Source organism: Schistocerca americana, chromosome 2 (genome assembly GCF_021461395.2).
Source record: "Schistocerca americana isolate TAMUIC-IGC-003095 chromosome 2, iqSchAmer2.1, whole genome shotgun sequence".
Classification (NCBI taxonomy): domain Eukaryota; kingdom Metazoa; phylum Arthropoda; class Insecta; order Orthoptera; family Acrididae; genus Schistocerca; species Schistocerca americana.
In genome coordinates, this window is record NC_060120.1 from 10,514,169 (window position 1) to 10,531,343 (window position 17,175).

Genomic DNA, 17,175 nt, shown 5'->3' on the forward strand with positions numbered 1-17,175 from the left:
GCCACTTCTGAGGAAGGACTCATTTGACTGAAAGCTAAAAGTTTAGTAATCTTTTTATTGCGTATGTCCGTGGCTCTACGCCTCCTTTATGTGGTGTGAAGAAACCTGTCCTTTTCATATTGTTCTTATCCATTCTAGACTTTCCATTGTTTCATCATTCTGGTACTTTCCCTGCCTATTAAGGTTGGAGCCCTGGATGCCTGGAATTATCTGTGAGATGAGTACATTTATTAAACACTTTGAAAAGCAGTACATATATATCCATACTCTGGAAACACCAGTTGAGCATGGAGAGGGATTTGATGTACCAGCATTACTTTGTCATCTCCCCATTCCATTTACAAACGGTATACAAGGGTGATGTACTTGAGGACAATATTATGGAAATGGAAGAGAATGTAGATGAAGATGAAATGGGAGATACGAGACTGCATGAAGAGTTTGACAAAGCACTGAAAGACCTGAGTCAAAACAAGCCCCCAGAGTAGACAACATTCCATTAGGACTACCGACGGCCTTGGGAGAGCCATTCCTGACAAAACTCTACCATCTGGTGAGCAAGATGTATCAGGCAGGCGAAATACCCTCAGACTTCAAGAAGAATATAATAATTTCAATCCCAAAGAAAGCAGGTGTTGACAGATATGAAAATTACCACACTATCAGTTTAATAAGTCACAGCTGCAAAACACTAACACGAATTCTTTACAGACGAATAGAAAAACTGGTAGAAGCCGACCTTGGGGAAGATCAGTTTGGATTCTGTAGAAATGTTGGAACACGTGAGGCAGCACTGACCTTACGACTTACCTTAGAAGAAAGATTAAGGAAAGGCAAACCTACGTTCCTAGCATTTGTAGACTTAGAGAAAGCTTTTGACAATGCTGACTGGAATACTCTCTTACAAATTCTAAAGGTGGCAGGGGTAAAATACAGGGAGCGAAAGGCTATTTACAATTTGTACAGAAACCAGATGGCAGTTATAAGAGTCGAGGGACATCAAAGGGAAGCAGTGGTTGTGAAGGGAGTGAGACAGGATTGTAGCCTATCCCCGATGTTATTCTATCTGTATATTGAGCAAGCAGTGAAGGAAACAGAAGACAAATTTGTAGTAGGTATTAAAATCCATGGAGAAGAAATAAAAACTTTGAGGTTCGCCGATGACGTAATTCTGTCAGAGACAGCAAAGGACTTGGAAGAGCAGTTGAACGGAATGGATAGTGTCTTGAAATGAGGATATAAGATGATCATCAACAAAAGCAAATCAAGGATAATGGAATGTGGTCGAATTAAGTCGGGTGATGCTGAGGGAATTAGATTAGGAAATGATACACTTAAAGTAGTAAAGGAGTTTTGCTATTTGGGGAGCAAAATAACTGATGATGGTCGAAGTAGAGAGTATATAAAATGTAGACTGGCAATGGCAAGGAAAGCGTTTCTGAAGAAGAGAAATTTGTTAACATTGAGTATAGATTTAAGTGTCAGGAAGTCGTTTCTGAAAGTATTTGTATGGAGTGTAGCCACGTATGGAAGTGAAACATGGACGATAAATAGTTTGGACAAGAAGAGAATAGAAGCTTTCAAAATGTGGTGCTACAGAAGAATGTTGAAGATTAGATGGGTAGATCACATAACTAATGAGGAGGTATTGAATAGAATTGGGGAGAAGAGGAGTTTGTGGCACAACTTGACAAGAAGAAGGGACCGGTTGGTAGGACATGGTCTGAGGCATCAAGGCATCACAAATTTAGCATTGGAGGGCAGCGTGGAGGGTAAAAATCGTAGAGGGAGACCAAGAGATGAATACACTAAGCAGATTCAGAAGGATGTAGGTTGCAGTAAGTACTGGGAGGTTAGGTTAGGTTAGTGGTGTTTAACGTCCCGTCGACAACGAGGTCATTAGAGACGGAGCGCAAGCTCGGGTTAGGGAAGGATGGGGAAGGAAATCGGCCGTGCCCTTTCAAAGGAACCATCCCGGCATTTGCCTGAAACGATTTAGGGAAATCACGGAAAACCTCAATCAGGATGGCCGGAGACGGGATTGAACCGTCGTCCTCCCGAATGCGAGTCCAGTGTGCTAACCACTGCGCCACCTCGCTCGGTAAGTACTGGGAGATGATGAAGCTAGCACAGGATAGAGTAGCATGGAGAGCTGCATCAAACCGGTCTCAGGACTGAAGACCACACACACACACACACACACACACACACACACACACACACACACACACACACACACACACACACGTGGGGAAAAAGGGTTGTTCTTAATCTGTTCCCCCTTGTAGTCAACACACACATATGTTGGAGGACATAATGTAATTATTTACTGTTATTGGAAAAGCTCTCATAATTCTAAGAGCAAGACTCTCTACAATGCAAATCTGTCTTGTGATGTCCCCACTGGAATTTGTTGAGCATGTTTCTTAAACTGACTAAACCAAATCCATGACAAACTACACAGCTATTAAGCTTCCTGGCAGATTAAAACTGTGTGACGGTGTGAGTTCAAGTCTCAGTCCAGCACACAGTTTTAATCTGCCAGGAAGTTTCTTATCAGCACACACTCCACTGCAGAGTGAAAATCTCATTCTGGTACACAGCTATTATCTGAATCTTCCATTAATACAACTTGGTAAAGATCCTGGATTGACAAACAATGATCAAGTGTTTTCTTAGTGATAACCCTGAAAGCGAAGAATTATGATTGCTCTCAGTCTGGCATCTGTTTTGCTCATGGAAAGACTTATGCAGTTCTGCCACTACAGTTTTGTCATCACTTCTGAGGCACAGAGTAATTCTTTAGTCAGAGGACGAGTGGCTAGAAGTGACAAACACGCTGCAGTTGCTAAAACATACTGCCGGCCTTGAAATAGCTGCTGATATGAGAAAGTGCAATTTATGTGACTCCTGATTGGGCAACAATGATTTCTTCTCCTGCAAGAGGACCCACCAGATTGTGTTGTTGCTGCTGCTGCTATATGACTATTAGGTATGACACATTTTGTAAGGGAACACCTAACTTTCTAGTTTGGCTAAGGTCTTGCCCTGTATTTTATGTAACAGATAAACAGTACTTGAATACACTGTATAATATCATTTTGGAGATAATGAATCTCATATAGGCTTGGTATTTACTGTGACATACGAAACTAGTTGTCTAATAATGACTATATTCATCAAGCAGCGTAGAGTGGTTTCACGATGAAGCTATTTCTGTTTTATTTGATAATGCACAAAATGTCTAATGGATTGTAAATTTTTGTTCCTTGTCAAGCTATACGCATCTTTTGCACAAGCATTATTAACTTGGCCACTAGCTGGTTATGACCCAACCTTTCCCATTTTCACGGTATTTAAGATTTTCTTACATGATAACTACGAAAACTGTTCTGTTTAGTATTTTTGATAGTTTTTTTTGGCTTGGGTGCTAATTATCACTATGTCTTTTGCTGCAACCTAATATATATATATATATATATATATATATAATACGTAATAATACGTAAATCACTTCCAAACCATAACCAAAAAAAAAAAAAAAAAAAAAAAAAAAAAAATTTTTTTTTTCCGCTTTGCTGCTATAAAATCCACCGTTTCCAGTCCACAAACAGTTCTTTTCAGCTATTAAACAACCCTTTCGGCAGTTTTAATAACTTTTGCTTTATTTCCATTTCCGTTTTTCTCACATCACCGATCATTTTTAGCCGCTTCCCACAGGTTTTAACGTCATTATTTCTTCATCAAACAATTGTTAGCTTCATTTCCATAATCTGCCACCACCAAACCACTCCTTTTAATACATCTTCACGTAGTTTTTTCGAAATTTTCCCGAATTTCTCCACCCTTTAACGTGTTTTGGCGGCAACACAACCACCTAACCTTTATGCACACCATTATCTACCTACACAAGTTCACCACAGGATCAACATAGCCCAGCCCTAACCAACCCTTTTTCGCCTCTTTTCACACCAGATCTCCATTTGCTTTCTAATTTTACCTTTATCTCTCCCCATATATTTTTTCATATTTATTCTCATTTTCATTTCAGCCTCGTGTTCCACTTTCCACCTTCTAGTACCATGTCACCCTCACAACGACCCCATTAAGTTTTATTTACATTCCCTCCGCAAACATGCCTTCGCCCTAGCCAGATTACACTCCCATATTTTATTTTCTCAGGCTTGTCTGACATTTGGCATCACCCCCAAAGGCCTCACACTTAAAGTTCCCATCTCTGGCTGCAACCCTTCTTTCCATCAGTCCCTATACCAGTTCCAAACCAAACAATCCATTGCCCTCACCCACCTAATCCTTCACCTACACATCCACTCAGCCAATCAACACGCCCATCAACTCCTATCCTTTATAAAAATCCTCAATCTTTCCTCTCCCACATCCACACCTGTTGTTCAGAGCATCCTCCTACAGGCCAACCGCAAATTAGAGCAGCATGCCACCCTCCACCTTAAAAAACTATCCAATCTCCTGGTTTCCCACCTCCGGAAAGGCAACTCACTCACCCTTCACAACCTTTCCAGCAAACCTCAACCTCCTCTCATTGCACACAAACCCAGTCTCTCCCATCTACTCAATCTCCCACTTCCAGCTCCACTCCCTCCAAAACCTCAAAATTCCAATCAACGCAATCTGGAACCACAACACCCCAATTCAGTAGTTAACCTTTCCTCCAAACCTCTCTCCCAATCCGAAACCTCTGTCCTATCCAAAGGCCTCACCTTCAGCCCCACTCCCAGATTTAACCAAACAGCCCTCGTCAAAGATTTACTGTCCTACACCCGTACTCTCTGCTGGAAATATCACTTTGCCACGAAGAAAAATGATCCTAATCCTACTCCTAAGGATCCAACTCCCCAAGACACTATCCAAATTGAACCATGCCTGGAACAGTTCCGTCCTCCGTCACAGCGGGACCCACCTCCTCTTCCTCAAAATCACCCTCTCCTAACCTTCCAGGAATTTCTGACTTCCAGCCTTGCCTCTCAATCCTTTTTGAAAAACCTTAATCCTACTCCCAACATCACCACTGCTGAAGCCCAGGCTATCCGTGATCTGAAGGCTGACCGATCCATCGTCATTCTTCCGGCGGACAAGGGTTCCACAACTGTGGTACTTGATCGTCGGGAGTATGTGGCTGAGGGACTGCGTCAGCTTTCAGACAACACTACTTACAAAGTTTGCCAAGGCAATCCCATTCCTGATGTCCAGGCGGAGCTTCAAGGAATCCTCAGAACCTTAGGCCCCCTACAAAACCTTTCACCCGACTCCATCAACCTCCTGACCCCACCAACACCCCGCACCCCTACCTTCTACCTTCTTCCCAAAATTCACAAACCCAATCATCCCGGCCGTCCCATTGTAGCTGGTTACCAAGCCCCCACCGAACGCATCTCTGCCTACGTAGATCAACACCTTCAACCCATTACATGCAGTCTCCCATCCTTCAACAAAGACACCAACCACTTTCTCAAACGCCTGGAATCCCTACCCAGTCTGTTACCCCCGGAAACCATCCTTGTAACCATTGATGCCACTTCCTTATACACAAATATTCCGCATGTCCAGGGCCTCGCTGCGATGGAGCACTTCCTTTCACGCCGATCACCTGCCGCCCTACCTAAAACCTCTTTCCTCATTACCTTAGCCAGCTTCATCCTGACCCACAACTTCTTCACTTTTGAAGGCCAGACATACCAACAATTAAAGGGAACAGCCATGGGTACCAGGATGGCCCCCTCGTATGCCAACCTATTCATGGGTCGCTTAGAGGAAGCCTTCCTGGTTACTCAGGCCTGCCAACCCGAAGTTTGGTACAGATTTATTGATGACATTTTCGTGATCTGGACTCACAGTGAAGAAGAACTCCAGAATTTCCTCTCCAACCTCAACTCCTTTGGTTCCATCAGATTCACCTGGTCCTACTCCAAATCCCATGCCACTTTCCTTGACGTTGACCTCCACCTGTCCAATGGCCAGCTTCACACGTCCGTCCACATTAAACCCACCAACAAGCAACAGTACCTCCATTATGACAGCTGCCACCCATTCCACATCAAACGGTCCCTTCCCTACAGCCTAGGTCTTCGTGGCAAACGAATCTGCTCCAGTCCGGAATCCTTGAACCATTACACCAACAACCTGAAAACAGCTTTTGCATCCCGTAACTACCCTCCCGACCTGGTACAGAAGCAAATAACCAGAGCCACATCCTCATCTCCTCAAACCCGGAACCTTCCACAGAAGAACCCCAAAAGTGCCCCACTTGTGACAGGATACTTTCCGGGACTGGATCAGATTCTGAATGTGGCTCTCCAGCAGGGATACGACTTCCTCAAATCCTGCCCTGAAATGAGATCCATCCTTCATGAAATCCTCCCCACTCCACCAAGAGTGTCTTTCCGCCGCCCACCTAACCTTCGCAACCTCTTAGTTCATCCCTATGAAATCCCCAAACCACCTTCCCTACCCTCTGGCTCCTACCCCTGTAACCGCCCTCGGTGTAAAACCTGTCCCATGCACCCTCCCACCACCACCTATTCCAGTCCTGTAACCCGGAAGGTGTACACGATCAAAGGCAGAGCCACGTGTGAAAGCACCCACGTGATTTACCAACTGACCTGCCTACACTGTGAAGCGTTCTATGTGGGAATGACCAGCAACAAACTGTCCATTCGCATGAATGGACACAGGCAGACAGTGTTTGTTGGTAATGAGGATCACCCTGTGGCTAAACATGCCTTGGTGCACGGCCAGCACATCTTGGCACAGTGTTACACCGTCCGGGTTATCTGGATACTTCCCACTAACACCAACCTGTCAGAACTCCGGAGATGGGAACTTGCCCTTCAGCATATCCTTTCTTCTCGCTATCCGCCAGGCCTCAATCTCCGCTAATTTCTAATTTCAATTTGCCGCCGCTCATACCTCACCTGTCTTTCAACTTCATCTTTGCCTCTGTACATCCGCCCCGACTGACATCTCTGCCCAAAAAATGCCCAAACTCTTTGCCTTTACAAATGTCTGCTTGTGTCTGTGTATGTGTGGATGGATATGTGTGTGTGTGTGCGAGTGTATACCTGTCCTTTTTTCCCCCTAAGGTAAGTCTTTCCGCTCCCGGGATTGGAATGACTCCTTACCCTCTCCCTTAAAACCCATATCCTTTTGTCTTTCCTTCTCCTTCCCTCTTTCCTGACGAGGCAACCATTGGTTGCGAAAGCTAGAATTTTGTGTGTATGTTTGTGTTTGTTTGTGTGTCTATCGACCTGCCAGCGCTTTTGTTTGGTAAGTTTCATCATCTTTCTTTTTATATATATATATATATATATATATATATATATATATATATATATATATATATATATATATATATATAAAAAACAAAGATGATGTGACTTACCAAATGAAAGTGCTGGCAGGTCGACAGACACACAAACAAACACAAACATACACACAAAATTCAAGCTTTCGCAACAAACTGTTGCCTCATCAGGAAAGAGGGAAGGAGAGGGAAAGACGAAAGGATGTGGGTTTTAAGGGAGAGGGTAAGGAGTCATTCCAATCCCGGGAGCGGAAAGACTTACCTTAGGGGGAAAAAAGGACGGGTATACACTCGTACACACACACATATCCATCCACACATATACAGACACAAGCAGACATATTTAAAGACAAAGAGTTTGGGCAGAGATGTCAGTCGAGGCAGAAGTGAAGAGGCAAAGATGATGTTGAATGACAGGTGAGGTATGAGTGGGGGCAACTTGAAATTAGCGGAGATTGAGGCCTGGTGGGTAACGAGAAGAGAGGATATATTGAAGAGCAAGTTCCCATCTCCGGAGTTCGGATAGGTTGGTGTTTGTGGGAAGTATCCAGATAACCCGGACGGTGTAACAATGTGCCAAGATGTGCTGGCCGTGCACCAAGGCATGTTTAGCCACAGGGTGATCCTCATCACCAACAAACACTGTCTGCCTGTGTCCATTCATGCGAATGGACAGTTTGTTGCTGGTCATTCCCACATAGAATGCATCACAGTGTAGGCAGGTCAGTTGGTAAATCACGTGGGTGCTTTCACATGTGGCTCTGCCTTTGATCGTGTACACCTTCCGGGTTACAGAACTGGAGTAGGTGGTGGTGGGAGGGTGCATGGGACAGGTTTTACACCGGGGGCAGTTACAAGGATAGGAGCCAGAGGGTAGGGAAGGTGGTTTGGGGATTTCATAGGGATGAACTAACAGGTTACGAAGGTTAGGTGGACGGCGGAAAGACACTCTTGGTGGAGTGGGGAGGATTTCATGAAGGATGGATCTCATTTCAGGGCAGGATTTGAGGAAGTCGTATCCCTGCAGGAGAGCCACATGCAGAGTCTGGTCCAGTCCCGGAAAGTATCCTGTCACAAATGGGACACTTTTGTGGTTCTTCTGTGCGGGATTCTGGGTTCGAGGGGATGAGGAAGTGGCTCTGGTTATTTGCTTCTGTACCAGGTCGGGAGGGTAGTTGCGAGATGCGAAAGCTGTTGTCAGGTTGTTGGTGTAATGTTTCAGGGATTCCGGACTGGAGCAGACTCGTTTGCCACCAAGACCTAGGCTGTAGGGAAGGGACCGTTTGATGTGGAATGGGTGGCAGCTGTCATAATGGAGGTACTGTTGCTTGTTGGTGGGTTTGATGTGGATGGACGTTTGAAGCTGGCCATTGGACAGGTGGAGGTCAACGTCAAGGAAAGTGGCATGGGATTTGGAGTAGGACTAGGTGAATCTGATGGAACCAAAGGAGTTGAGGTTGGAGAGGAAATTCTGGAGTTCTTCTTCACTGTGAGTCCAGATCATGAAGATGTCATCAATAAATCTGTACCAAACTTTGGGTTGGCAGGCCTGGGTAACCAAGAAGGCTTCCTCTAAGCGACCCATGAATAGGTTGGCGTACGAGGGGGCCATCCTGGTACCCATGGCTGTTCCCTTTAATTGTTGGTATGTCTGGCCTTCAAAAGTGAAGAAGTTGTGGGTCAGGATGAAGCTGGCTAAGGTGATGAGGAAAGAGGTTTTAGGTAGGGTAGCAGGTGATCGGCGTGAAAGGAAATGCTCCATCGCAGCGAGGCCCTGGACGTGCGGAATATTTGTGTATAAGGAAGTGGCATCAATGGTTACTAGGATGGTTTCCGGGGGTAACAGATTGGGTAAGGATTCCAGGCGTTCGAGAAAGTGGTTGGTGTCTTTGATGAAGGATGGAAGACTGCATGTAATGGGTTGAAGGTGTTGATCTACGTAGGCAGAGATACGTTCTGTGGGGGCTTGGTAACCAGCTACAATGGGGCGGCCGGGATGATTGGGTTTGTGGATTTTAGGAAGAAGGTAGAAGGTAGGGGTGCGGGGTGTCGGTGGGGTCAGGAAGTTGATGGAGTCAGGTGAAAGGTTTTGCAGGGGGCCTAAGGTTCTGAGGATTCCTTGAAGCTCCGCCTGGACATATTCCCGATGTCCAGGAAAGAGCGGAAAGACTTGCCTTGGGGGGAAAAAAGGATGGGTATACACTCGCGCGCGCACACACACACACACACACACACACACACACACACACACATATCCATCCACACATACACACATATACGGTGTCTGTATATGTGTGGATGGATATGTGTGTGTGTGCGCGAGTGTATACCCATCCTTTTTTCCCCCTAAGGTAAGTCTTTCCGCTCCCGGGATTGGAATGACTCCTTACCCTCTCCCTTAAAACCCACATCCTTTCGTCTTTCCCTCTCCTTCCCTCTTTCCTGATGAGGCAACAGTTTGTTGCGAAAGCTTGAATTTTGTGTGTGTGTTTGTGTTTGTTTGTGTGTCTATCGACCTGCCAGCACTTTCGTTCGGTAAGTCACATCACCTTTGTTTTTAGATATATTTTTCCCACGTGGAATGTTTCCCTCTATTAAATAACCTTTTGGTACAATAATATAGTTATGTCAGAGATATCCAATTACCACATTACAATTTCCTGAAATGCCTACAGTGTGAAACAGGAATGGCAAACAAAATAAAAGTTCCAACTATGCAAAAATATTTGCACTTACGACACAATACACAAAACCAGAGGTAACCTTCAATACATTGCAGTTTTTCCTACTATACCAATAACAGTTTCAATATTCTAAACAAAAACAAATACGAAGTGAGTTCATTTGAGACTGCAGTGACAAAGAGCTTTCCAACTTAAAATAAACTTATTATCTCCAGGCTGTTGGAGGTATCAAGCCCGTAGAATTTAGCACATGGGACACTTCACTCACAATCAGGAAGCCAAATGGTTCCCTTCGATTTCAAGGCTCAATCACTGGTCAAAACTTATCCTATCGTCCGGGTGGAAGACCACCTTAGCACACTTGCTGGTGGAGAATACTACTCAAAGACTGACATTGTCAATGCTTACCCTCAATTGTCCTTGGATGAGGTATCTCAGACTACTGTTGTCATCGACACATTTTTTGGATTATAAAAGTACAAGTGCCTCCCTCTGGCATTGCCTTGAACGCCGTAATTTTTTAAATTTATGTGGAACAACTGACACGAGCCCATTCCAGCTTGTGTGAATTATCTGGATGATATCATTGTTACAGGATCCTCCTGCCAGGAGCATTTGCAAAACCTCCACACACTCTTTACAACCCTGTGGGGCACAGGTCTGCATTGGTGTTTGAGGAAGTGTTGATGGTATTTGAGGAAATGAGAGTGGACTATCTGGGGCATTAGTTCACCAAGACAGAGTCTGGTTTATTGATCGAAATGACGCTGCCATCGATTCCCTTCACTGCCCCAGGAACTTACACTAACACCTGACGTTTTTGAGCAATGTCAACTACTACTCCAAGTTCCTCCCCCAATCAGCCCTTGCTGTGCAATCCCTCAACACTCGCGTAAAAAAGAAGTGGCCTACAACTGGACCCTTGCCTATGATCAGACTCTTACCCAATTAAAAACCATGCTGAAATCCACCCCTTCTCTCCTGAAAGTCTCTCAGTTGTGGCGGCTAATTCATCTGTCTGTGGCATAAGAGTACAAATGAGGTTGGCTCCAAACAGCCAATTGCATTTATGTCCAAGAGGTTGATTCCTGCACAGTGCAACTTCTCACAGATCGAAAACGAGACACTGGTGACAGTGTCTGCTGTTAAAAAATTTCAGGTCTACCTTTCCGGAGCAAAGTTCTCCCTAATTACAGATCACAAGCCATTGGATACATTATTCTGGCTCCAATCCAACATAACGGAGAACAATGTTCTAATGCCGACGCCTTGTCGCATCTACTGCTGCTTGTCATCCAGTTACTCTCTTTGCTCCTTCGTCACATCTCGGATTTCTCTATCCACTGCTCTTGGTCTTGTTGTCATCGCTGTGGCAATGACTTTGCGTAGCACCTCCCTGTCGCGTAGATTGTCTGTCCTTGCCCTGGTCCATTGTCTTGTCCACAGTCTGTTTGTCGCATTTCGTTTGCCTACCATTAGTTTGGGTTACTCTTCAGCAGGCAGCTCTCCCGACAGTGGGTTCCTACATATCCCCATTTCTTCTACAGCTCCAACATGCACACTGGTATCATGCTACCTTAAGATGATCCTTCTGTTGGATATACAAATGGTCCCTAGTCCAAGGGCCATCCAAAACACTTGAATCTATCTTTCTATCACCAATAGAAACCAAGGTGTGAGCCCAGGAAAAAATCCCATTTTTATGTGTGATGTTTTGGAACATGTTGGTTGTGCAGGCTGTTGCATGCGTACCAGTATCTCATGAATTTTCTGGATTCAACATCTCACTCATACCGAGGAGATGCTAACATAGATTTTCAGACAGGCAACAGGGTGATCTAACAGAGGCATAGCAACAAGGCTGTAGTCCTAAAGTAACTGCATATTGATTTAGTGTATTTGTTTAGACACTGACCTCATACCTGGGTGGATAACAGGGTGATCTAACAGAGGCATAGCAACAAGGCTGTAGTCCTAAAGTAACTGCATATTGATTTAGTGTATTTGTTTAGACACTGACCTCATACCTGGGTGGATGGAGGCTCATGCTCTGTCCAGCCAGGGTTTAGGTTTCCCTTGTTGTTGTTTTCTTTTTTTCTTTTTTTAAACAATCTCTTCAAACAAATGCCGGAATAGTTCCTTCAATAATGCCACTATTGACCACCCGCTCCCTCCTCATTAAACACCTGCGTATATTCATATGTCTTAATGTACAATTTAAGTTCTCTCTTCAACTACTACTATTAATTTTAAAAATGTCAGGAAGTCTATAACACACGTCAAAATCAACCAAATTCAGTTTTCCAAACTATTTTCAGTGCCAAGTTAGAAATGAGTATAGCTCTCACTGGAACTGGTCATAAATCAACCACATGCGAGCAAAATTGCAAACAGTATATCATCATATTTTTTTAAAAATGTACATACATGACAAGCTTGCTCTATTCGACGTAAGAAGTGGAACTCTGATTCACCAGGTCTCTGAATCAGATGTGGCACAGGTTTGTCAGGCCGCGTCATACCAGGTACTTTGTGGTCTTTTTCAGCAAGCACTTCAGTGTCTATAAGCCACTCCCCACCTTTCCGCTTCTTCCTCTTCTTCTTGTGCTTGAATTTTCCTTGTTTAACATCATCTTTTAACTTCATAAGACGTATTAAACTTTTTGGAACACTCTGATCATCTGGTTGAGTTGGTGGTGCATTGACTTTTGCTGAAAGACTAAAAGAAAAATATATTAAAATTAAACTCTCACAATATATGAAATAACAGCATATTGCAGCTGGGCTCCAGCACCCAGAGACAGTGGCTGTGTGTGTGTGTGTGTGTGTGTGTGTGTGTGTGTGTGTGTGTTCACTCCTTTTCACTGTATCTGTCTGCAGCTGAAACTTCCTATATGCAGTGAGTACAAATCTATCCTTTCCATATTGTAAATATTAGTAGTATTAGTTTTATTCATATCTGTATTTTCATTTCCACATAATACACAATGACAAACTATCAACTACAGGATCCAAAAGCTCAGCTACGAAACAACAACTCACACATATCTTCAACATTGAAAGGTTACTAGTATTGCACAGTGCGAAAAGTGCATTATATTCTACATCTTTGTTTTTGTCCTTCATACGTTGTGGCACGTCCTCAGCCTAATATCTATTCCCATCTCAATACTTTCTCTGGTCAACTGAAAGTCACTCATTTCTCGGAGTCAACCTAATGTGCAGTACCAGACATAGGCTTTAACCTGTGATGGAATTTATTGTGTTAGGTGACATCACGGTTCCCAGCTTATTCTGAATGAGTGTGGCCTCAGTGGCGTCAGACTACAGTCGTGTGTGTGTGTGTGTGTGTGTGTGTGTGTGTGTGTGTGGGTGGGGGGTGGGCACACACGCGCTCATGTTTAGATGATTGTTCTTTCAGCCAGCCTAGATGCATTTTGATTAGTGTAAGAAGTATCGTCGGCCTATGTATGTTCAATTTGCTTGCATGATTGTGTTTTGTTTGTATACAGAAATTGGTGTTAATCAAATGATGTATGAATTTGTGTATTGCTACTTGTTGCAGATAATAATACTAATTAAGATTGGTGGACATTGTGGAGCTACGTTTCTTGCTATTTCGGTCAAGTTAGGTTTTGAATAATAGTTAGACCAGTGAATTTTGTTTTTTTGCTATTGTGGAGTTGGTTCTAGCAACATACGTCAAACAAAGTTTTCAATACAAGCTTTTGGAGTGAGCTGTGATGTTGTCTTCATTCGAGATATATAGGTGAAGTGAAACTTCAGATACCAATTCTGTGGATTTCATGTGACGTTGGCTTAGGCCTACTGTATTTTTTAGTAAGTTTTTGTTTGGATAGCTCTATGTGTTTTATATTGGGAATGTCTTTCATTTTGTTTGTCCCTGCCCCAAAACCCTAATTCTGGAAGTTTTCCCATTAGCCTCATGTTGTTCTTTGGATCATTTTGTTTATATTTTAAATACTGACATTGTTTTTGTCTGTTCACATCTTGAATGTGGCTGTCACACTCCATAAGAAGAAAAATCTTGACATTGTGGTTCTAAGCTGGCAGACGGTATCAGAACCTTCAGTTCTTCCAGTTCTGGTATCCATCTCTATTGCAAGATCTTTCACCATCCATGGCTTGAAAATCCATTTCAATTTGAATTACCCTCATAAAATACCAAAGCACTTAGAGTTCCTCTACCTGTCTGTTTCGGGAAACTGATTACAGGAGACCAGGCACAATGGGTTTTAACTGTCATGACACGGAAACTTTTTGTGATACAGAATAAACTAGTGGGAATGGGAGCACCACCATATAGGGCCTAACCCACAGTGACATATTATTTACTTCGGTCACTTTTGTTGTCAGAGGATGCCGCCACCACTGCTATTTAAGCCATCATCACTTCTGAATGTTCTAGTGTTTAGTATACTTTATAAGTTGCAAAACACTTAGAACTACAGTATTTACAACAGGCAAAAGTGCTAATTTGTATTCACAACAATGAAAGCAGATATTCCAGGCTACAGAAATTAAAATGAAAGGTCCTCGTACAAGCTACACTGCATTCCCAACTGCCTCACATTTATCACTGTTGACCACATGTACACAATTTGCACTAAAATAATTGGATATTTAGCTACTTTGTAATTCTAAATTTCTGAATTGACCTCGTTGCTTAACTTATTTGTCGAAAAAAATAGTGTTAATTATGAATATAATAGAGGGAAACATTCCACGTGGGAAAAATATATCTAAAAACAAAGATGATGTGACTTACCAAACGAAAGTGCTGGCAGGTCGATAGACACACAAACAAACACAAACATACACACAAAATTCAAGCTTTCGCAACCAACGGTTGCTTCGTCAGGAAACAGGGAAGGAGAGGGAAAGACGAAAGGATGTGGGTTTTAAGGGAGAGGGTAAGGAGTCATTCCAATCCCGGGAGCGGAAAGACTTACCTTAGGGGGAAAGAAGGACAGGTATACACTCGCGCACACACACACATATCCATCCGTACATACACAGACACAAGCAGACATTTTAATTATGAAGTAGACAAAATGTCTAATATATTCGTACCAAAACTGGATACGTCTAAGTCAATAACAAAGCAGGATTCACATCTCATGTGTATTAAATTTGCAGCACATTCTGTCAATGATGAACACTGAGCTCAAGCTATGCTATAGTTTGAGGGGGGGGGGGGGGGAGAAGTGAACACTGCCCAATAGACCATGCAGGGATTGATGGTGGCAGGACAAGGATGCCAGGCTCAATGTTAGGGAAGGCTGTGAGGGAGGGGAGGAGCAGGGGGAATGGAAACCGAGAGGAGCAGAGAGGGGGTAAAGACGGCTGGGTGGGTTGGCAGACAGCGGCACACAATGAGGGTGAGGGGACGTGAACTGGGAGGATTTATCATAATAGCTAGTGCGATATTTGAGTCCTAATAGAATATGAAGGAGTCGTTACATTTTTATATAACTTGAATAAGGAGTAAAGTAATATTCACGAATCTGCACGTTCTGAAATAGCACTCTCAAGTGTAAACAATTCTGTTTAGTCATCCTGTATGATGCCGGGAGCTCTACACATAAAGTGTTTCCAACCTGTACGAAGGATGTCGGTAAACTCTGTGGTAATAAAATGCAATCTTACAGTGTCAGTACGATTCTCTTAGGTATAGTGCCGGTGTACCCACAGCAGTAAAATTTTAATTGTCTATTAATTCAATTTCCATAACTCACCTCTGATTGCGTTTGGCTAACTGCTGCAGTGGATCTTTCACTCCTTTGTGTTTCTTCCCTGGAATTTTCCTCCCCATTATGCGTGTTGACACTTAAGAACAGTTAATGACATGCCTTAATTAAAATAACGTTCCAACACTAGTAACTTAGTACGTAAACAAATCGGGAACTCGACATGCAGTATGCACGAAAACACATATAACAAAGTTCACCAGCTTGAAGATGTCACACTCTTTCTACGTCATTTCTATTGCGAAGCAGTACGCAATCCGGCACTAACAACCGGCGCCAAACATGCATTTGGCGCCAGCGATTTTCACTAGAGACGACCAGATTTCTTCTGGTTTGTTTTCACTATGCTATCAATCTTAATTAAAAGATGAAACAGAGATGATGAGCATTTACATTTACTCTTAGCTTGACATCTGGGAATGTGTGTCGTCGTACAGAATAGAATAGTCGTCCTTAAACTCTTGTATTTGTTATCATTGTTGTCACAAGAAGTTCATAAGCAATACATGTTAAAAATTAAGTAGACAGATTAATCAGGAAGTGAGGAAGCATTAATAAGCATAGGTGAGGATGGAATTTATGGACCTTTTGCCAGAAGAAGAAACAGGTTAATGGAACCACAATGAAAGTTTCAGTGTGCAGTGGAGTGTGTGCTGAAATGAAATATCATGACAGATTAAAACCGTTTGCCGGATTGAGAGTCGAAGATCAGGAATCTCATTTAAGTATTCTTTTTTCTTTCCAGCAAGTTAAGAACAGCATATCCCTCCATTGTTTTGATATTTATTTGCGAAATGCAGCGTAAATTTAATTTGCTGGATGTAGAAACTTTAAATGCAGCAGCTTTGTTTACATACCGCCTCAAGTAAGCCTAATTTTCGTAAACGTGTTACCTTGTTGTTCGGTAATTTAATTGACTTATTCTCCTAAAATATTATTTTTATCGTGAGTGAAAAGTGCCTGACTTGCCATACAGTTGCTACTTCCTGGGGTTTGGGGTGATGGACGCAGTAGTTTTTTTTCGATTAAGGTAACTGTAGTGGAGTGGGAATTGAAGAAGTGAGTCTGATTCATCAGTGGGTCTGTAGCTGAGATAAGGAGATAGTAGAAGAGCAGGGGAAATTGCTGCTCTTCTGGCTGAGTTAGATCAGACTGAGAAAGATCTGGATAGGTTAAGCAGGGAGAAGAGTAAAGGGAGGTGGGAAGTGGCAACCAAAAACAGAGGGAACAGGCTTAGAACTTCTTCAGACATCTGTCCTGTTGCCTCAGGCAGAGGTAGGTGCATACAGAGCACAACAAACTTTCAGCAGAAAATTGAGTACGAATGTAGGGAACTCAACAAAGAGAAGAAATGTTTTATTGTTAGGTAGTTCTCATGCCA

At 43.1% G+C, this 17,175-nt stretch overlaps 1 protein-coding gene across 1 annotated transcript in view; it reads right to left on the bottom strand.

Moving 5' to 3' along the window:
- The window catches only part of LOC124595369 (coiled-coil domain-containing protein 137), a 29,208-nt gene extending 13,211 nt beyond the window's left edge, over positions 1 to 15,997 (bottom strand). The window contains exons 1-2 of the mRNA XM_047134087.1: positions 15,783 to 15,997; positions 12,451 to 12,742 (exon numbers count right to left, since the gene is read on the bottom strand). Of these exons, the coding sequence (XP_046990043.1) occupies positions 12,451 to 12,742; positions 15,783 to 15,859 (369 nt within the window). The 5' untranslated portion in view covers positions 15,860 to 15,997. The remainder of the gene's footprint in view (positions 1 to 12,450; positions 12,743 to 15,782) is intronic.
- Positions 15,998 to 17,175: the final 1,178 nt, after the last annotated feature.